Here is a 17,058-nt window from a genome sequence, read left to right as displayed (position 1 = left end):
GCCAATGTTGGAGTAATGTGGTGTGTGTTGTGATTGTAATTATGGTTCAATATATTTTACTCTAACTGTCATGATAACAGACAAGTATCATTTTATTTTGGCCTCTGGTGATGACCACATATTTGCTATATCCTTACAGCAGGGTTGCAGTCAACCAACCAACAGAAGAGAGTAGCATAACACACCTAAATTAAGGCACTGTGGCAGTTTGGGGTACCATTAGAGTCAGTATCAACAATTGCAACATCATAGATGTTTTAAGCCCAAGATACTTGTCATCATTCAGGCAATTTCACAAACAACATTTCAGTGTGACATTGTCACATTTGGTAATAAATATGCAAGCCTTGTTCAAAGAATGATGGAAATAGCTGCATAAATTATTTGCATATTTACCCACCTAACATGCCTGGGTTTGGTTGGATACTTATTTGTTCAGTCCTCCAAAAACTACTTTTGATGATTTGCAAATTCACCTAAAAACTACATGGCTGGAGACATTGCATGACTCAGTCCAGGTTCTTTTCTAATGCATGCAATTATGCTTACAGGCTCTGATGGCAGCATCTTTGGGCATGTCATACTCTGTTCTCAAAATAGAAAAATACACACAGTTCTATAACCCTAATCACTTTTGTATTGGCATAAATTTCTCTTCATTGAGAGGTATCTGTCTTGCTGAAATTTTCACAAATGGAAGTTCATTTAATAGCTTTAAAAATACTTGGTTGATCTCTTTATGACATTCCCTGGCATTACTGAGCTAAATTTGGTACCTATAATATGAAATATAATAATCTTGATGGTGTGTTTTGTGATTTTTCAATACACAGTTAATAAGATCTAGTAAGAAGCATTGTGCACAATGATTCTCCAGTGGTACAGATGATAAAGCTTTTTCAATGGCACGAACATATACTTGAAAAAACTGTTTGATAATGTATAAAATTATAAAATACTTTTCTAAAAATCTTTTCCACTCCATTGACTGGCGCAACAATTGTTATGAATTATTTCAGGAAGGAAACAGTCTTTGTTGAAACCAAGACTTTCTGAAATATTGTTTTTCTACTTACTGTTTCCCAACTATAGATGACTTATCAGTTATATAAGGTAATTACATCAACTAATACATTTCTGGTGGTGTTAACACATTATAAATAAGACAATATTATTGTTTATTACCTGTATTGTTGATGATCCCAGAAGACTTGTAGAGGAATGCCTAATTATACTGTTCAAGTTTATGCTATCATTTCTAAAAGAAAAGGAAGTTCTTCTTGAATCAGTATTATGGATATTCCAAGACGAAAATTTTAAGTCTGTACTTTCATTGTCCATACCATCAACAACAGTTTGTTCACAAAGACTTTGGGTATTTGAACTAGTTCTTTTCCCCTGCAGCACATTTGGAGCAATGGTAATGTGTTGTTTTGATGAAGTTGAGGGTACATCTACATTTTGACAAGGAAGCGATGTTTCACTGTTGCTGTCTTCCAGAGAATAGTTATGAACCTCTGTTACACCTGAATCAGAAATTACTGAAATTTCAGATACACCATCGAATGATACTGAGAAATTTTCACAAAATGACGATACTTCATCCACAGAATAATCAGAAGTGTCATTTAAAAATGGGCTTTTGCTCTTGATTAAGGTAGTAGGAAATTCACTGCACACTAGCTCACGTAGATATAATGAACAATCTTCCTGTGAGAGGAATGATGGAATTGTCGTTGTATTGTCCAAAAGTGGCGTATGGTACTCCATCTTATCCTCTACAGACACATTGAAATCTTGTTCAAAAAACTCGTTTTGCGTGGGTGTGAGTAAAGCTGTTGAGCATGTCTGTGGTCCACACTCCTCTCTAACATCTTCAGACGCAGTGCGTACTGGAATAGCATCTGGAATCAGGCTGAAGAATGATGCAGTATCTTGTGGTGCCTGGCTAAAAGATGAGTACACAGTTGATGAGAAGTTCAATGTAGGTGATGCACACGATGTTAAAGAATGATGCAGTCCTCTGGATGACATCTGACTTTCTGCTGGAGTTGCTGGATCCAGATGCATGTTTCATGTCAGACAGAACCTGTGAAAGAAGACGTCAACTATAGTGTCAACCATTAAGAAAAGTACTATCACAGATTTCAGTTATTATACAACAAAATACTGAGCGTGTTTGTAACCATATTTTTACTGCTGTGAAGTTCAAGGCCAGTTTGAGGTATTGAAAGTTTGTATTGCATTCAGATACCGTATAAAGTACCTCAGTCTCCCAACATGCTGAGACAACAATTTCTTTAAACAGAAATAAATAAGAAAGTATTTCAGACATACTTGTGGAAAATTTTTCCACGGGCTGCTACATTTACCGGTTCTGTTGCTGATTACTTTTCAATCCTTACCAAACCTGATGGAATAAGTTATCTCTAACGACATGGGTGTTGTACTCTATAGAATATCTTCATTTGCATTTTGTTTTACAACATTTCTGATAGTTTTTCCTTAATTAATTCACTGATGGAGTGGGGGAAGAATGATTTCTCTGTTGGAGTGATACTAATGAGTGAGAGCGGAGAATGGGAAGGGTGATGGGGTTGTACAAGGGGGCTGCAAATCATGCCCATAGCACTTGACAAGGTATATACACCTCATGTGCAGTACCAAATAATGGGCACCTCAGAGAAATGGGCTAGTATTGGCTAGATGCGACTTTGATTAACCCAGGGTTCCCAACCAAATGGAGGTCTAGCATGCATCGCCAGACCTCTATACAGATAAACTTCGGCCATGTGTCAGTCTCCACTGTGTGGCATGATCGTGGAAAGTTGTATGCCACATGGAATGGAATTTTTGAATTAACTCTCAGTATTGTGAGGATGATACAAATCTCTAAAAAAAAAAAAAAGCTCTTCGCTTGAAAGTGTGTTCATTGTGATGGCTCGGATGTTGGGGCGATGGACAGTCCTGAAAGCACCTGCTGTGCTAAAGTTGTATTAGCTTGTCCAGAATAGGTGACACTTTTACTGGATTGATCGTTATTTTCTCAGGTACTCCGCCAGTTGCTTTGGAGCTCACAATTTTAAACGAAAACATTCTCAATAGTTTAGATGGGCTGTTGAGAAATACTCACACTCAGTCATGCAGACTTCAGGTGCTAGTCCTCCTGAATGAAAGAGAGCAGCTGATACTACTAAGAGGCCAAAGATCACACCCTAAAATATGAGGAAAGCAGGACGATTGATAGCGCCACACCCCTACATGCACAAGGTACATTACTGGAAAGACAAGAAAGATCATTAAAATAAACTCAGTGGGCATGTAACGCAACACTTCTCACATGACTAGCTGAGTCTATCCACCGCACTTGTTAAAGATTGAGAAACTGGGCGAATGCCCAAGTACTGCAGAATTACATAGCTGCTGAACTTGAGCAAGAACGTAGTCGTACGTAAATGTCTCAAACATTTTGACAGCGGATTTACCGAAAGAGAGGGAGACAGAACGTGTTTGTAAGAACACTATGAAGAGAGGCAACTACGAAGTTGAGCGGACAGCCGACTTTATACTGACGTTTAATTGTTGGTTATCGCGAGACTGATGTTATCAACTGTAAATCATATGTTCCAAACCGAATGCGTCCTTGAAAATGCAGAAAATATTGCCTCATCACTTTGCTTTGCAGAGGGAAAGCGACGTAAGGAAAACATTGAACTGGTGTACATGAGACAGGAAACCCACAGTAAGGTCTAGAATCACATAGAAGAGATGGCCAACTCTTCCTCAAAGAAAAGAGAATATGGAAGGTCTAAACAGAATAACAGCGCCATGTATTTTCATTTTGCCTCACATCTGAAGGAACGTAACGAATCCTGTGTAAGCAGAAAGCAGCATAAATATTTATATTTATCAGCCTATGTCATTCCCAAAAACAATGCACCTCCGTAGCCAAGAGCGGTAATGAACGTCATATACAGTAGCGTCGATTAGGAAGTTGCTGGCTCGAATCCTTGAGATGGAACAGAGACGGAAAACCAGCCAACAATACCATGAGACTCTTTCTCTGTTTATTTCAAACAACTGAAACAGCGTCCCCTGTCACCACATATACAAAAGATAGCAACTGCAATAAGGAAAATTTCTGCATCACACTTATCCTCAACATGATCAGTGCCGTCCTCTCCACGAAAATAAAATGAAATCGATAAAAATGGACCACAAGCCAGCAGATCATTGTTTTCTGATTTATAGAATGAGGATACTGCTGTAGAAAACTGTTGAGAGAACCTGCTAGTCACCAAACTAGATTCCTATCCACAAATCTCTTTTCCCCAAGTCAGAAATAAGTGGGGATAAGGTGAAAGAAACCTCGTCAGTAAAAGTTTTTGTATGTCTATCCTTGTGATTGGACGTCTGGAAATAAAAGAAAATAAAACACCTACAGCCAGCCATCATCATGATGTCATTTATTGTACAGCTACCAGTTTCGGCTCTTCAATTGGCCATCTTCGGGCCTTAGCTGATGCTGAAGAGGTTAACACCATCTATATACATGATGCATCAGTGGCCAACATAACTGGTTTACACAGGCTACCTGTAACTGTGACGTTGTCTCTCCAACCATCAACTGTCAACTCAACTGCGAGTTCACAGGTGATGGTTGGAAAGCCAATCTCAATTACAGGTAGTCCACGTAAACCAGTTACGCTGGTCACCGATGCAGCGTGTATATGGATGGTGTTAACTCCTTCAGCATCATCTAAAGCTCAAAGATGGTGCACTGAAGCGCCAAAAAAAACTGGTAGCCGTACAATAAATGACATCATAAGGACGGCTGTAGGTGTTTTATTTTCATCAGTAAAATGTCTTTAATACTCCAGTGAAACATGAATGGTTTCCGGATTATTACTGAAGTTCAAGGTAGAGGGGAGATCCTTGTGTCTTTGTCCCCGGGAAACTAGTTTCAAAGCTACTGGTGGTCTTACACTCCATAGAAAGGACAACCTCAGTGTGGAAAACTGAAGGAGGACATTTCTGTCACAAGCCCTGCGGTGGAGTTCACGAAGATGAAAGAGTGGTGTTTCTTAGAAACGTGCCAGTGCATGCACTTCAGCACTTCCAAAGGGTTCTTAGCCATCGTTAGGTATATCGATATACTGATATACACTTTAGCCCCCGCGCTCTGTGGGAAATTGCTGACGATATTCACTTGACTGGTCGCTTTCCGGTCTCAATTCAGTTTGTATATGGACCAGTGCTGAAAAAGAAACTACAAAAATCGATGCTTAGTAAGGCTGACTGGACACTGTGTGGTCAAATGGCTGTGTCTGGGCATCGCAGAAGCATAGAAGAATAGGTAGAGCATACTGTCAACATGATCCAACGTCATTAAAGCATCCATCCGACCAGTTGCAAAGTCTGATAGTCACCCGCTCAAGAAACGAATGCTGCGCTACATTCAGAGGTGGGCCGGTGGCTCTGCAACGTTTCAAATGCTGAACAGTTGCTCAGAACCTTTCAAGTAGCAAAAGCCGTATGCCACCCACTTATTAAAGAGAACAAGAGGAAATTGCAGCAAGCATAACTTCTGCTTTTCCTGAGTTCCATAAACTATTACATTAAGTCTGCTTTATTACTGGAGATGAAGAGAAGAGTTTCGGAGATGTGAGAACTGGTAAGTTACTGGTGTATAGGAAATGGCAGGCTCTCTGCCCGCCAGAGAAACATGCTGTAGGCACTTATGAAATAATTCGCTAGTGTGAGCGCTATCACTAGCCAGGATCCAGTTTCCCGTCACAACAGAGCTATTGATCAAAGTGGTTGTTGGGATTTTTGTTCCATCAATAATAAAAAATACTACTGTTCTTTATCCATGCAGGAGACGGACTGCTACAGGTTCTTGACACAACACCAGGTCATGACAAAATCCATTATGCTATGCCGTGGCACACCTCAGTGATAACTAAAGAAATTCCCCCCGCCCCGTCTCTTCAACTGTGTTTGGGAAACAGGAGATTTTCCTGACTTTTGGATGTACACTATCCCAATAAATTACGCTAATGGCCATTAAAATTGCTACACCAAGACGAAATGCAGATGATAAACGGGTATTCATTGGACAAATACATTATACTAGAACTGACATGTGATTACATATTCACGCAATTTGGGTGCATAAATCCTGACAAATCAGTACCCAGAACAACCACCTCTGGCCGTAATAACGGCCTTGATGTGCCTGGGCATTGAGTCAAACAGAGCTTGGATGACGTGTACAGGTACAGCTGGCCATGCAGCTTCAACACGATACCACAGTTCATGAAGAGTAGTGACTGGCATATTGTAACGAGCCAGTTGCTCGGCTACCATTGAACAGACGTTTTCAATTGGTGAGAGATCTGGAGAATGTGCTGGCCATGGCAACAGTCGAACATTTTATGTATCCAGAAAGGCCCGTACAGGACATGCAACATGCGGTCGTGCATTATCCTGCTGAAAGGTAGGGTTTCGCAGGGATCGAATGAAGGGTAGAGCCACGGGTCGTAACACATCTGAAATGTAACGTCCACTGTTCAAAGTGCCGTCAATGCGAACAAGAGGTGCCCGAGACGTGTAACCAATGGCACTGCATACCATCACACCAGGTGATACGCAAGTATACGAATACACGCTTCCAATGTGCGTTCACCGCGATGTTGCCAAACACGGATGCGATCATCATGATGCTGTAAACAGAACCTGGATTCATCCGAAAAAATGACGTTTTACCATTCGAGCACCCAGGTTCGTCGTTGAGCACACCATCACAGGCGCTCCTGTCTGTGATGCAGCGTCAAGGGTAACCGCAGCCATGGTCTCCGAGCTGCTGCAAACGTCGTCGAACTGTTCGTGCAGATGGTTGTTGTTTTGCAAACGTCCCCATCTGTTAACTCAGGGATCTAGACGTTGCTGCACGATCTGTTACAGCCATGCGGATAGGATGCCTCTCATCTCGACTGCTCGTGATAAGAGGCCGTTAGGATCCAGCACGACGTTCCGTATTACCCTCCTGAACCCACCGATTCCATATTCTGCTAACAGTCATTGGATCTCGACCAACGCGAGCAGCAATGTCGCGATACGATAAACCGCAATCGCCATAGGCTACAATCCAATCTTTATCAAAGTCGGAAACGTGATGATACGCATTTCTCCTCCTTACACGAGGCATTACAACGTTTCACCAGGCAACGCCGGTCAACTGCTGTTTGTGTATGAGAAATCAGTTGGAAACTTACCTCATGCAGCACGTTGTAGGTGTCGCCACCGGCGCCAACCTTGTGTGAATGCTCTGAAAAGCGAATCATTTGTATATCACAGCATATTCTTCCTGTCGGCTAAATTTCGCGTCTGTAGTACGTCATCTTCGTGGTGTAGCAATTTGAATGGCCAGTAGTGCATGCTGAAGGAAGTTCATAGAGACTCTGCACCCTGACCCAACGCCGTTTGTTACTAGAAATATGAATGTAGCGTACTGTAGATTTGGCACGCCCATTTGGTGCTTCTTTTGAATAAACAGGCTGTATCATTCACGGTATCGTGAAAGAAGAACATGGCTGTAAGATTCGTACGCTTATACGAGTGTAAACGAAACAAGAATCCATCCTTACAATGCAGAGCGACAACTTTAGCCCAAACAGATGGTTGACAACGGTGAAAGTGCACAGAAAAAAATCTAAAACACTTTTGACGGTTTGAAAAGTGCATGTGTACCGTTTTCTTCAACTCATAATTGACTACTTGTAAAATGGTAACACGTATATTGACTCTTTTTATACAGTGTTATTAAACCGTTTCCACAGAGAGTTTAAAGATATCGCAGCTCGCATAAAAATGCTCTTGTACCAGCACAATACATCTGCTTGCACATCGCTGAAATGTGGTAGTTGTTCTTCTAAATATACTGCGCAAAAGAATTAAAGTACCACATTTCTGAAACGCCTTCGTTTTCCCCCATTGCGACGCAGAAGTTTGAAATTTGCCACAAAGGGGCATACAACCTTTTGCTGTAATGGTACAAAAGCGTGGCGCCTCTGGCTTGGTGATGCTTCAAACAGCGAGGTTTAGACACATGCGGAAAATAAAGGCCAGAGCTCAGAGGTTCATGTGAGTTGTAAGGTGGCTTAATGATGTCACATTGGTATCAAATTTCACCACAATTCTGCTAAACGCCACCGTGGACGTGTAGCACGATGGAAAGGTATCACTAGCAGTCGAGATAACAGGCATCTTATCCGCATGGCTGTAACGGATCGTGCAGCCACGTCTCGATCCCTGAGTCAACAGACGGGGACGTTTGCAAGACAACAACCATCTGCACGAACAGTTCGACGACGTTAGCAGGAGCATGGACTATCAGCTGGGAGACTATGGCTGCGGTTACCCTTGACGCTGCATCACAGACAGGAGCGCCTGCAATGGTGTACTCAGCGACGAACCTGGGTGCACGAATGGCAAAACGTCATTTTTTCGGATGAATCCGGGTTCTGTTTACAGCATCATGATGGTCGCATCCGTGTTTGACGATATCGCGGTGAACGCACGTTGGAAGCGTGTATTCGTCATCGCCATACTGGCGTATCACCTGGTGCGATGGTATGGGGTGCCATTGGTTACATGTCTCGGTCACCTCTTGTTCGCATTGACAGCACTTTGAACAGTGGACGTTACATTTCAGATGTGTCACGACCCGTGGCTCTACCCTTCATTCGATCCCTGCGAAACCCTACATTTCAGTAGGATAATGCACGACCGCATGTTGCACGTCCTGTTCGGGCCTTTTTGGATACAGGAAATGTTCGACTGCTGCTCTGGCCTGCACATTCTCCAGATCTCTCACCAATTGGAAACGTCTGTCAATAGTGGCCGAGCAACTGGCTCGTCACAATACGCCAGTTACTACTCTTGATGAACTGTGGTATCGTGATGAAGCTGCATGGGCAGTGTTGTAGTTGGCAGAAGAGCCAACATCGTTTACTAGAGGAGGCCGAAATGCACGCGTTTAGCACACGCAGACTGGCGTGAAGAGGGAAGAACTATACTGACGTGAGGTCTGGAACATGACAAGGAATGAGAATTCAGAAAGTGGACGAAATTAGTTTCATACTTAACTTTGATCCATTAATGATGAACGTAGCTCTTGACGGTACATGAGTCACAATATTATCTGTTCAGAAGACATAGTAACTGAATATGGCGCCTTGCTAGGTCGTAGCAAATGACGTAGCTGAAGGCTATGCTAAACGGTCGTCTCTACAAACGAGAGCGTATGTAGTCAGTGAACCATCGCTAGCAAAGTCGGCTGTACAACTGGGCGAGTGCTAGGGAGTCTCGCTAGACGAGACCTGCCGTGTGGCGGCGCTCGGTCTGCAATCACTGATAGTGGCGACACGCGGGTCCGACGTATGCTAACGGACCGCGGCCGATTTAAAGGCTACCACCTAGCAAGTGTGGTGTCTGGCGGTGACACCACAGGCAGCTGTACCTGTACACGCCATCCAAGCTCTGTTTGACTCAATGGCCAGGAGTATCAAGGCCGTTATTACGGCCAGAGGTGGTTGTTCTGGGTACTGATTTCTCAGGATCTATGCACCCAAACTGCGTGAAAATGTAATCACATGTCAGTTCTAGTATATTATATTTGTCCAATGAATACCCGTTTATCATCTGCATTTCGTCTAGGTGTAGCAATTTTAATGACCAGTAGTGTAGTTTGGATCTGGTTAGCAGTTCATCGTTTCATAAAGAAAAATGTTTTATTACTGTCCGATACTCCTCTTTATCCATCACTATGAAACACGCCCGATATTGATCGGCTAAGATAGCTGCCGACAAACAATTGACCGTGTTAGCTACATGAAAGCTTGAAAAAGGAAATGTTAGAAGAACTTCTCTTATACAAATCATTTTTCTAAGAAGGAAGATTAAGGTTTAATGCTTCATCACTAGACACGGAGAACAATCTAGAAGTTTCCTGATCATATTAAATTTCTTAGCACAGAAATTTTCTAGACTTTTAAGCACAAAAAATTCATAATACATTGGATTGTAATATAAGAATAGAACGGATGAAAGACATGTAAAAGTCAAAGTAGTTCCATACATAGAATGAGCGTAGGGGAGCAGATGCAAGAATCCATACCGTCGTCCTAGGCCAGGTCAAAGCGGATGTGGTTTGTCATCGCTTTCCTGAAGTGTGTATCTATGTCGTGGAGGTGACTGTGTGGACTCGTTGTGCAGTGTAGTGTTGAGTTTATGTAGTTATGGATGAAGGGAAGAGAGGGGGTGAACATAGCCTGCCCCTGTCGAAGAGCACCAAGGGGACCGCCATCAGACGGACAGATCACCAAAAACAGTGTCACATACCCTCACTATATGAGACACTGCGGAGAGGCTTGGAATTTAATCCAGGATATTGGCGCAGAGACTGGTGATCATGAACTTTCCGCCACCACCTCTCCTTCTCCTGCCGGCCATACTGGCAGTGAAACTTTTACACCGCCAGGATTCGAAACGACATACCTCCTAGCCTAGCGCCACCGCACAAGAGTGCGTTAGCGACCTCGGCTACGGAGGCGGGTTGCGTGTAAAAGGTATGTTTAATAAATTACTATCCACAAGGTTCCATTTCAGGCCCAGTATTTCGCCAGCCAGATTTCGTTTTACCTGTGTCCTTGTTCGGTATACACCCGATGTTGGGAATACAACTGAGTTACGCGCTACGCACTTTAATCATAAAATGCAAGTTATGCTACTGAGCGAGGTGGCGCAGTGACGGGATACTGGACTCGCAGTCGGGGGCAGTGGAGTTCAAGCTGCCGTCCGACCAACCGGATTTAAGTTTTCCATTGGTTCACGAAGACGACTGAGACGAGGTGGTTTCTTTGAAATGGGAGCAGCTGAGTTCGTTCTCTATCTTTATCAGCTCCGAGCTTGTACTCTGCGTCTAATGATGGAGCGTTAAACTCTAAATTCTTTCATGGAAAAAAAGAGATTTATGCGACTTTTACGGGAATCATTTAGTTAAATTAGCAGATATTGCCTGAACACAAAAAAGCTTTTGAGGAATTAATGTTAATGCCCCATGAGCTTATGTATCTGCAGGAAAAGAGAATTGATCCTACTCTTGGACCAGATTCCAACGAGTTATTCACCTAGACTGATTCAGGAAAACATAGATATATCTGAATCAGAACGGGTGAAATTGTTGTGAAACTCAGATCCTTTAAAAATAGTCACATCTTCATCAGAACTTTGGTAAATAACTTACATTTATCATAAGACGGAGAGATATATGATTTTTAAAGGATTTTTCTGGGTTCAGATGCAGTGGAGATGGACATTTTTCGCTTTTGTATTCGTCTCAATTTATTACAACCAGATCTATGAGTTAGCACTGGAGTAAGCAGCATCTCCTGGACAGTTCCAAGACCAACCAAGGCAAAGCGCTTATATATACTATTTTCAGTTAACCAAGGAAGTTCACAGTGAATTTTCACGATTTAAAAACATATACGAAACTTTTTAGAATGTATGAAATTGGGACGCCGAAATCTGAAATGACGCCCGTCTTAGTGTGGCTTTTCAACGGTGATACCACCAAGTAGAGTAGAGCTACCACCTGTGATGCAGTTAGGATTCAGTTATGAAACTTCATAACTTAAACGCACCCAAAACACCTACGGAAATTTGTAAGTGTGAATGTTGTTAACGATCTTTGGAAGAAAAACACTAACCGTCGGACAAACAATCCTGTAGGAATAACTTCCGCAACTGAGCATTTTAGCAGAGGTTGAAAATCCCGCTTCAGTTGTAAATTTCTCTATTTTCACACGACCGGTTTCGGACTGCTATAAGCCCATCTTCAGGTGCAGTAGCTGTGCTGTGGTCCCCGAGCGCCGCGTGTACCAGCCCCGGTGTGCTGCCTATGAGCGCAGAACGGGGACTCCCTGTCGCTCGGGGACCACAGCACAGCCACGACACCTGAAGATGGGCTTATAGCAATCCGAAACCGGTCGTGTGAAAATAAAGAAATTTACAACTGAAGCGGTATTTTCAACGTCTGGTAGTAAGTTTCGGAGTAACGATAGCTATCTGATATTTTATTTGTTGTACACAATTCATTATGAAACCTTTGCAGTTAAGCTTCGGCGAGGGTTGTATAGTAAATAAAATGTAAGTGTGACTGAAGGCAGATTTTTCATCACCAAATGTCTTTAAATCAATAATGACGAGGCAACCTGCAACAATGGATCTCCCACTATCCTGTAGCTCTGCCGATTTTCTTGTGCTGTTATTAAATGTTCGTTTATCCTACAAAACTGTGGTAAAAGCAAGGATATTTATTCTTAGAGAATCTTCCCAGATGAAAGATAATTGACGGCTGAACTATGAAAAGTACGCTACAACAGTACGCTACCTCCTGTCTAAAATAAATAAATAATAGGAAAATAAAATACTTCACAATCGCGCAGTGCTTCCACCAATAGCTCCCAGCCATGGGCTGTATTCACGCACAGCCACCGCGCCAGAGCTCGATACGATACTGAGGTTCTCTGCTTGGTAATTATTACTTTCCTGCCAGAGCAAAGACCTTCTTTTACCGGATCTTGTTCGAGGTTAAAAACGTGTGCACTTCCTGACAGACTCTACGCCAATTTTCCCAGTCACATTCAGAACCCTGCGAAACGAATGTGTAAGGCTAGGTGGCGCAGTGGTTAGCACAATGGACTCGCATTCGGGAAGACGACGGTTCAATCCCGCGTCCGGCCATCCTGATATAGGTTTTCCGTGATTTCCCTAAATCATTCCAAGCAAATGCCGGGATGGTTCCTCTGAAAGGACACGGCTGACTTCCTTCCCCGTCCTTCCCTAATCCGATGAGACCGATGACCTCGTTGTTTGGTCTCATTACCCAAACAACCCAACCCTCAATGTAGATTATGTTCTAGCGGTCAGACTGAAATGTTAGAATCAGTGTTGTTTTCTACACATTTTCTGGATAACTATCCAAATATACATGCGCATTTCTCTTAGATTTATCCATGAACAAAGGTAAAACACTAAATTCGTTACAGCCAACTACACTGTGGAATTACTCTAACGAGGGGCTAACCACAAGTGGGATGAAAGTAACAGGCAAACTTCCCCACTAGGAACGCGCCCTGGAACACAATACGGTATTCATACTTAGCCCCAACTATTAGCTGACGAATGCGGTTCCACTCAGGGGCTAACTTAAAGGTGTTTTAATGATTACATTGCAGAAAGACTCTCAGCTACTCAACATGAAAACAGATTCTCTGTTCAATATTGAGGGCTGGCAGAACACGATATCGGTCACAGATACTCACTATTCTTATTCCAGTGCTGGGTGGGGAGTCTGTCTTCCTTATGAATGAAGTTGATCGTGCCAAGTTGCCTTTATGAGAGTACTTGCGATCTGGTTAAGTCTCTGTGCATTCGATTTAAGAGGGCTTATACCGACAAAGGTGCCCCCCCCCCCTCCCCCGATTCTCCGTCTTCCTTATTTGGAAGAAAGAGAGAGAGAGAGGTTGTATTGAAAACGTATGTCCTGCGAGTTCTGTGTATAGCTAAAACTGCTACTACTACCAATGGCCAACCGTAGAACAAGAATTACAGAAAACATTAGTGACGACGGCTGTTCAATATTTTCGACAGTGCACAGAAAAGAGTGAAAAATGCTATTTACTGTATATATGTGTGCTAAATGTAGTTGGTCTTCAGCGCATCTGAATTTGCACAGGCATGCCTTACTTGGTATGGTTCTAATTTAGTGATAATGTCCTCCTTTATCCTAAGTGTCAATCACCTTGTCCAGTTCGGTATGAATGACCCTACAATTTGACTTGAAATCTAATCACAGATCGAATTTTTATTTTTAAAATTTTCAAAAGTTGTACCTGAAGTGTAAGGTAAAAGGAACCGCCTTGAATCGCACAAAGATATAACCCATCCTATCGTACTACCCTATCGCAGAAGCTACCAGTCCACCAAGTCACTCAGAAGCAACCTAGCAGATTTATACAGAAAAAAACGGCTTACAATGATAAAGAGGAAAACCTGAATTTTATATCTACGCTATAAAGACTATGGAAAGACACAGAGTTGCTTCTTTAATCACTTTATTAGATTATAAAAGTCAGCAGTGGAAGGTAGAAAAGAAGATGGATTTTCCTTTCTCTGTCATCAGAAATAGAATTTACACTATTGTAGGAAATCACGCTTCTATGCTTCAACGATATACTATTACGTTACTGTGGATTTTTTTCTGAAGAGGCAAAACTGAAAGTGCCTATTTCATGACTTCACCTCGTATGCCGCATTCGCAGTTCCAAATCCTGCCACAAGCTTATGGGCTTTTCTGGTCTCCATGGCAACCGTGCGAACGCAAAGTGAGGTTATCAATATCTGGTAGGATTCCCAACCTATCGGCTCACATCGGTTCAGGGTCAGTTCACGCGGGCAAGATAAAGCCTCAGCACCATGGCAAACAATTTCAACATATTTTAACTCGCTCCTCCTAAAATCCATATCAATCTTTTGCTATGCTTTTTATTCTGTAGAGCGAACAGGGATACCAAACCACCTATGAAATACTCTGTTACAATGATAATAGAAAATTATGATTATGAGTCTGTACATGTTTCCATCAAACCACTGATGAAACAATATACCGGCATCATTAAGGACTAGAAACAGTGAAGTGTGGGCAAACAAAGATTTTACAGATAGAGTAAAAACTAAAATTTGAGAACCTAATGCTAATATTTTTAAATGCTGAAATGTGGGCCAACTCATTATGTATGACGTGAAGGATATATATACAACGTTATCGAATGCATTTTTTTACACATAAGAAGCCGGCCATGTAATCAAATATCGATTCATATCAACGTGTTTTGAATATTCTAAGATAAATACTGGATAAGCAACGCGGCTGACGAAATTGTTTTCGTGTATTACAGGCGCGTCACTGATACCTCCGTGTTGCAGCAGTAACAGTCGAATGTTCTAGAATATAAAGGATTATTCATTAATTTTGATCACCATAAGTGGCTCAGACCAAGGCAACACAATAGTTTTCTTGTATACTCGTGTTCTCTATTTATGAAATTACTGGCGTCTAATGGAGTCAACAAACACCTCAACTGACGCACAACAATTGTTGCAACACGCGTTTAACACTCAGAAACACGCTCAATGTCATAGCAGGCTCTGCTTTATCCGACTCCTCTGGGCGTATGTACAGAGACCTGGCTATTAAATGCAGTGCCGAGTAACAACTGATGAAGACATCAGGTTCTTATTGAAAACCGTGAAACTGAAATCCAGTTAACTCAATGCGAATCAGGTTCTCCGCGGTTACCTTAAATCGTTGACACAAATGTCAGGAAAATTACTTCAACAATGCCACAAGAGGTTTCTGTTACTTTTCCTTTCCAACTGAACCAGACACCGTCTGTTGTCACATTCCTTTCGAGCGAACATTCATTTCAAACGAGAAAATAACTGAACTGATGTTTAACTATAAAATCTTTCAACGAAAGGTACTGACATCGTTGGTGATGAACATTTGACCTCGAAACTCGTTACAGAGAGAGCAAATATCTTAACCGATGTATTTCCCCTCATTCGTAAAGTCTTCACAATCGTCGGTCGTCATTTGTAGGCGAAGGAAAGAAACTAGCTGTTGTGCCTTCCCTGGTATGAAACTGAGCGAGACTTACCCAGTGGAGAAGAGAGATGCAGTCAGTCTTGTGAGGACTCCGGTGACGTCCGGCGCGTCGCACTGTGGCAGTCCGACTGGCGTGGCTGCTGGCTGGATGCTGCAGGCTCAACACTCGCGGCCGCGCCACTGATCCGTGCGCCGTTCCGAATGCGACTGGCGTCGTTACTGTTGGGTTCATAATCGCGGGTCAGCCGCTCAGCCACGCTTACGCACAGATTTAAACCACGCCCCCGCGCGACACGCGTGTTCGGAGCGAGAGGCGTGAGGAAAAAAAGGCGAGCCCGCTCGCGGCGCGACAAAAAAACGAAATTGATGCTCGCCCGGCAGGGACAAGAAACTGAATGAAATGTGTACTTAGAGAGCGGCGGCGTTCCATAACGCCGAGGACCGCATGGCACCATCATTACTGTACGCTCAGCGCGCAGCACTTGTTTTGAATTAACGTTCCGCTGATCGAAAGATGCGGAAACGGTTGCGAGAAAAACTCCTGCCAATGCTAAACTATATTCGCTAAAAATTTACACGAGCACGTATGTGCTGCTTGCACATGCGCGATCCGATGCATTTCAGCAGTATCTAAGGAAGGTTTAACTTCCTATTTTTTAATTTATTGGCTGTCGAGACGTGTCCATAACAGCCACCTCAACAGTGTAATATCATTGATGACGATACGAACGTAAGGACAACACGAAACCCAGTCCCTGAACTGAGAAAATCTCCGACCCAGCCAGGAGTCGGATCCGGACCTCCTTGCTTTCTCCTTCGTAAACGTTTAATTATAGCAACAAAATTAATGGAGCCCAAACACGTTGAAGCTCTGTGAGAAAGCCAAGACTACGTCAAATGCTACAAAAAAAAAAAAAAAAGAAGGTTCTAATGGTTCTGAGCCTTATAGGACTCAACTTCTGATGTCATCAGTCCCCTAGAACTTAGAACTACTTAAACCTAACTAACCTAAAGACAACACACACATCCATGCCCGAGGCAGGATTCAAAACTGCGACCGTAGTGCTAGCGCGGTTCCAGACTGTAGCGCCTAGAACCACTCGGCCACCCTGGCCGGCCAAATGCTACACATCACTTTTTGTTAAGATAGTAAATAATACTTGCTTATACACGGAGAGGAGAAAAGTCGTGGGATACCCCCTAATATCGTGTCGGACCACCTTCTGCCCAGCGTGGTGTAGTAACTCGATGTGGCATGGAGTCAACAAGTCGTTGGAAGTCCCCTGCAGAAATGGCTCAAATGGCTCTGAGCACTATGCGAC

At 42.8% G+C, this 17,058-nt stretch overlaps 1 protein-coding gene across 1 annotated transcript in view; it reads right to left on the bottom strand.

The window, feature by feature from the left end:
* The window catches only part of LOC126183457 (zinc finger protein GLIS3-like), a 43,297-nt gene extending 27,365 nt beyond the window's left edge, over nucleotides 1–15,932 (bottom strand). The window contains exons 1-2 of the mRNA XM_049925453.1: nucleotides 15,789–15,932; nucleotides 1,186–2,089 (exon numbers count right to left, since the gene is read on the bottom strand). Coding sequence (XP_049781410.1) covers nucleotides 1,186–2,070 — 885 coding nt within the window. The 5' untranslated portion in view covers nucleotides 2,071–2,089; nucleotides 15,789–15,932. The remainder of the gene's footprint in view (nucleotides 1–1,185; nucleotides 2,090–15,788) is intronic.
* Nucleotides 15,933–17,058: the final 1,126 nt, after the last annotated feature.

The sequence above is a fragment of the Schistocerca cancellata genome, chromosome 4 (genome assembly GCF_023864275.1).
Source record: "Schistocerca cancellata isolate TAMUIC-IGC-003103 chromosome 4, iqSchCanc2.1, whole genome shotgun sequence".
NCBI classification, from domain to species: Eukaryota; Metazoa; Arthropoda; class Insecta; order Orthoptera; family Acrididae; genus Schistocerca; species Schistocerca cancellata.
The sequence above is the reverse complement of the archived record's forward strand: the minus strand, read 5'-3'. Positions and strand labels throughout refer to the sequence as shown.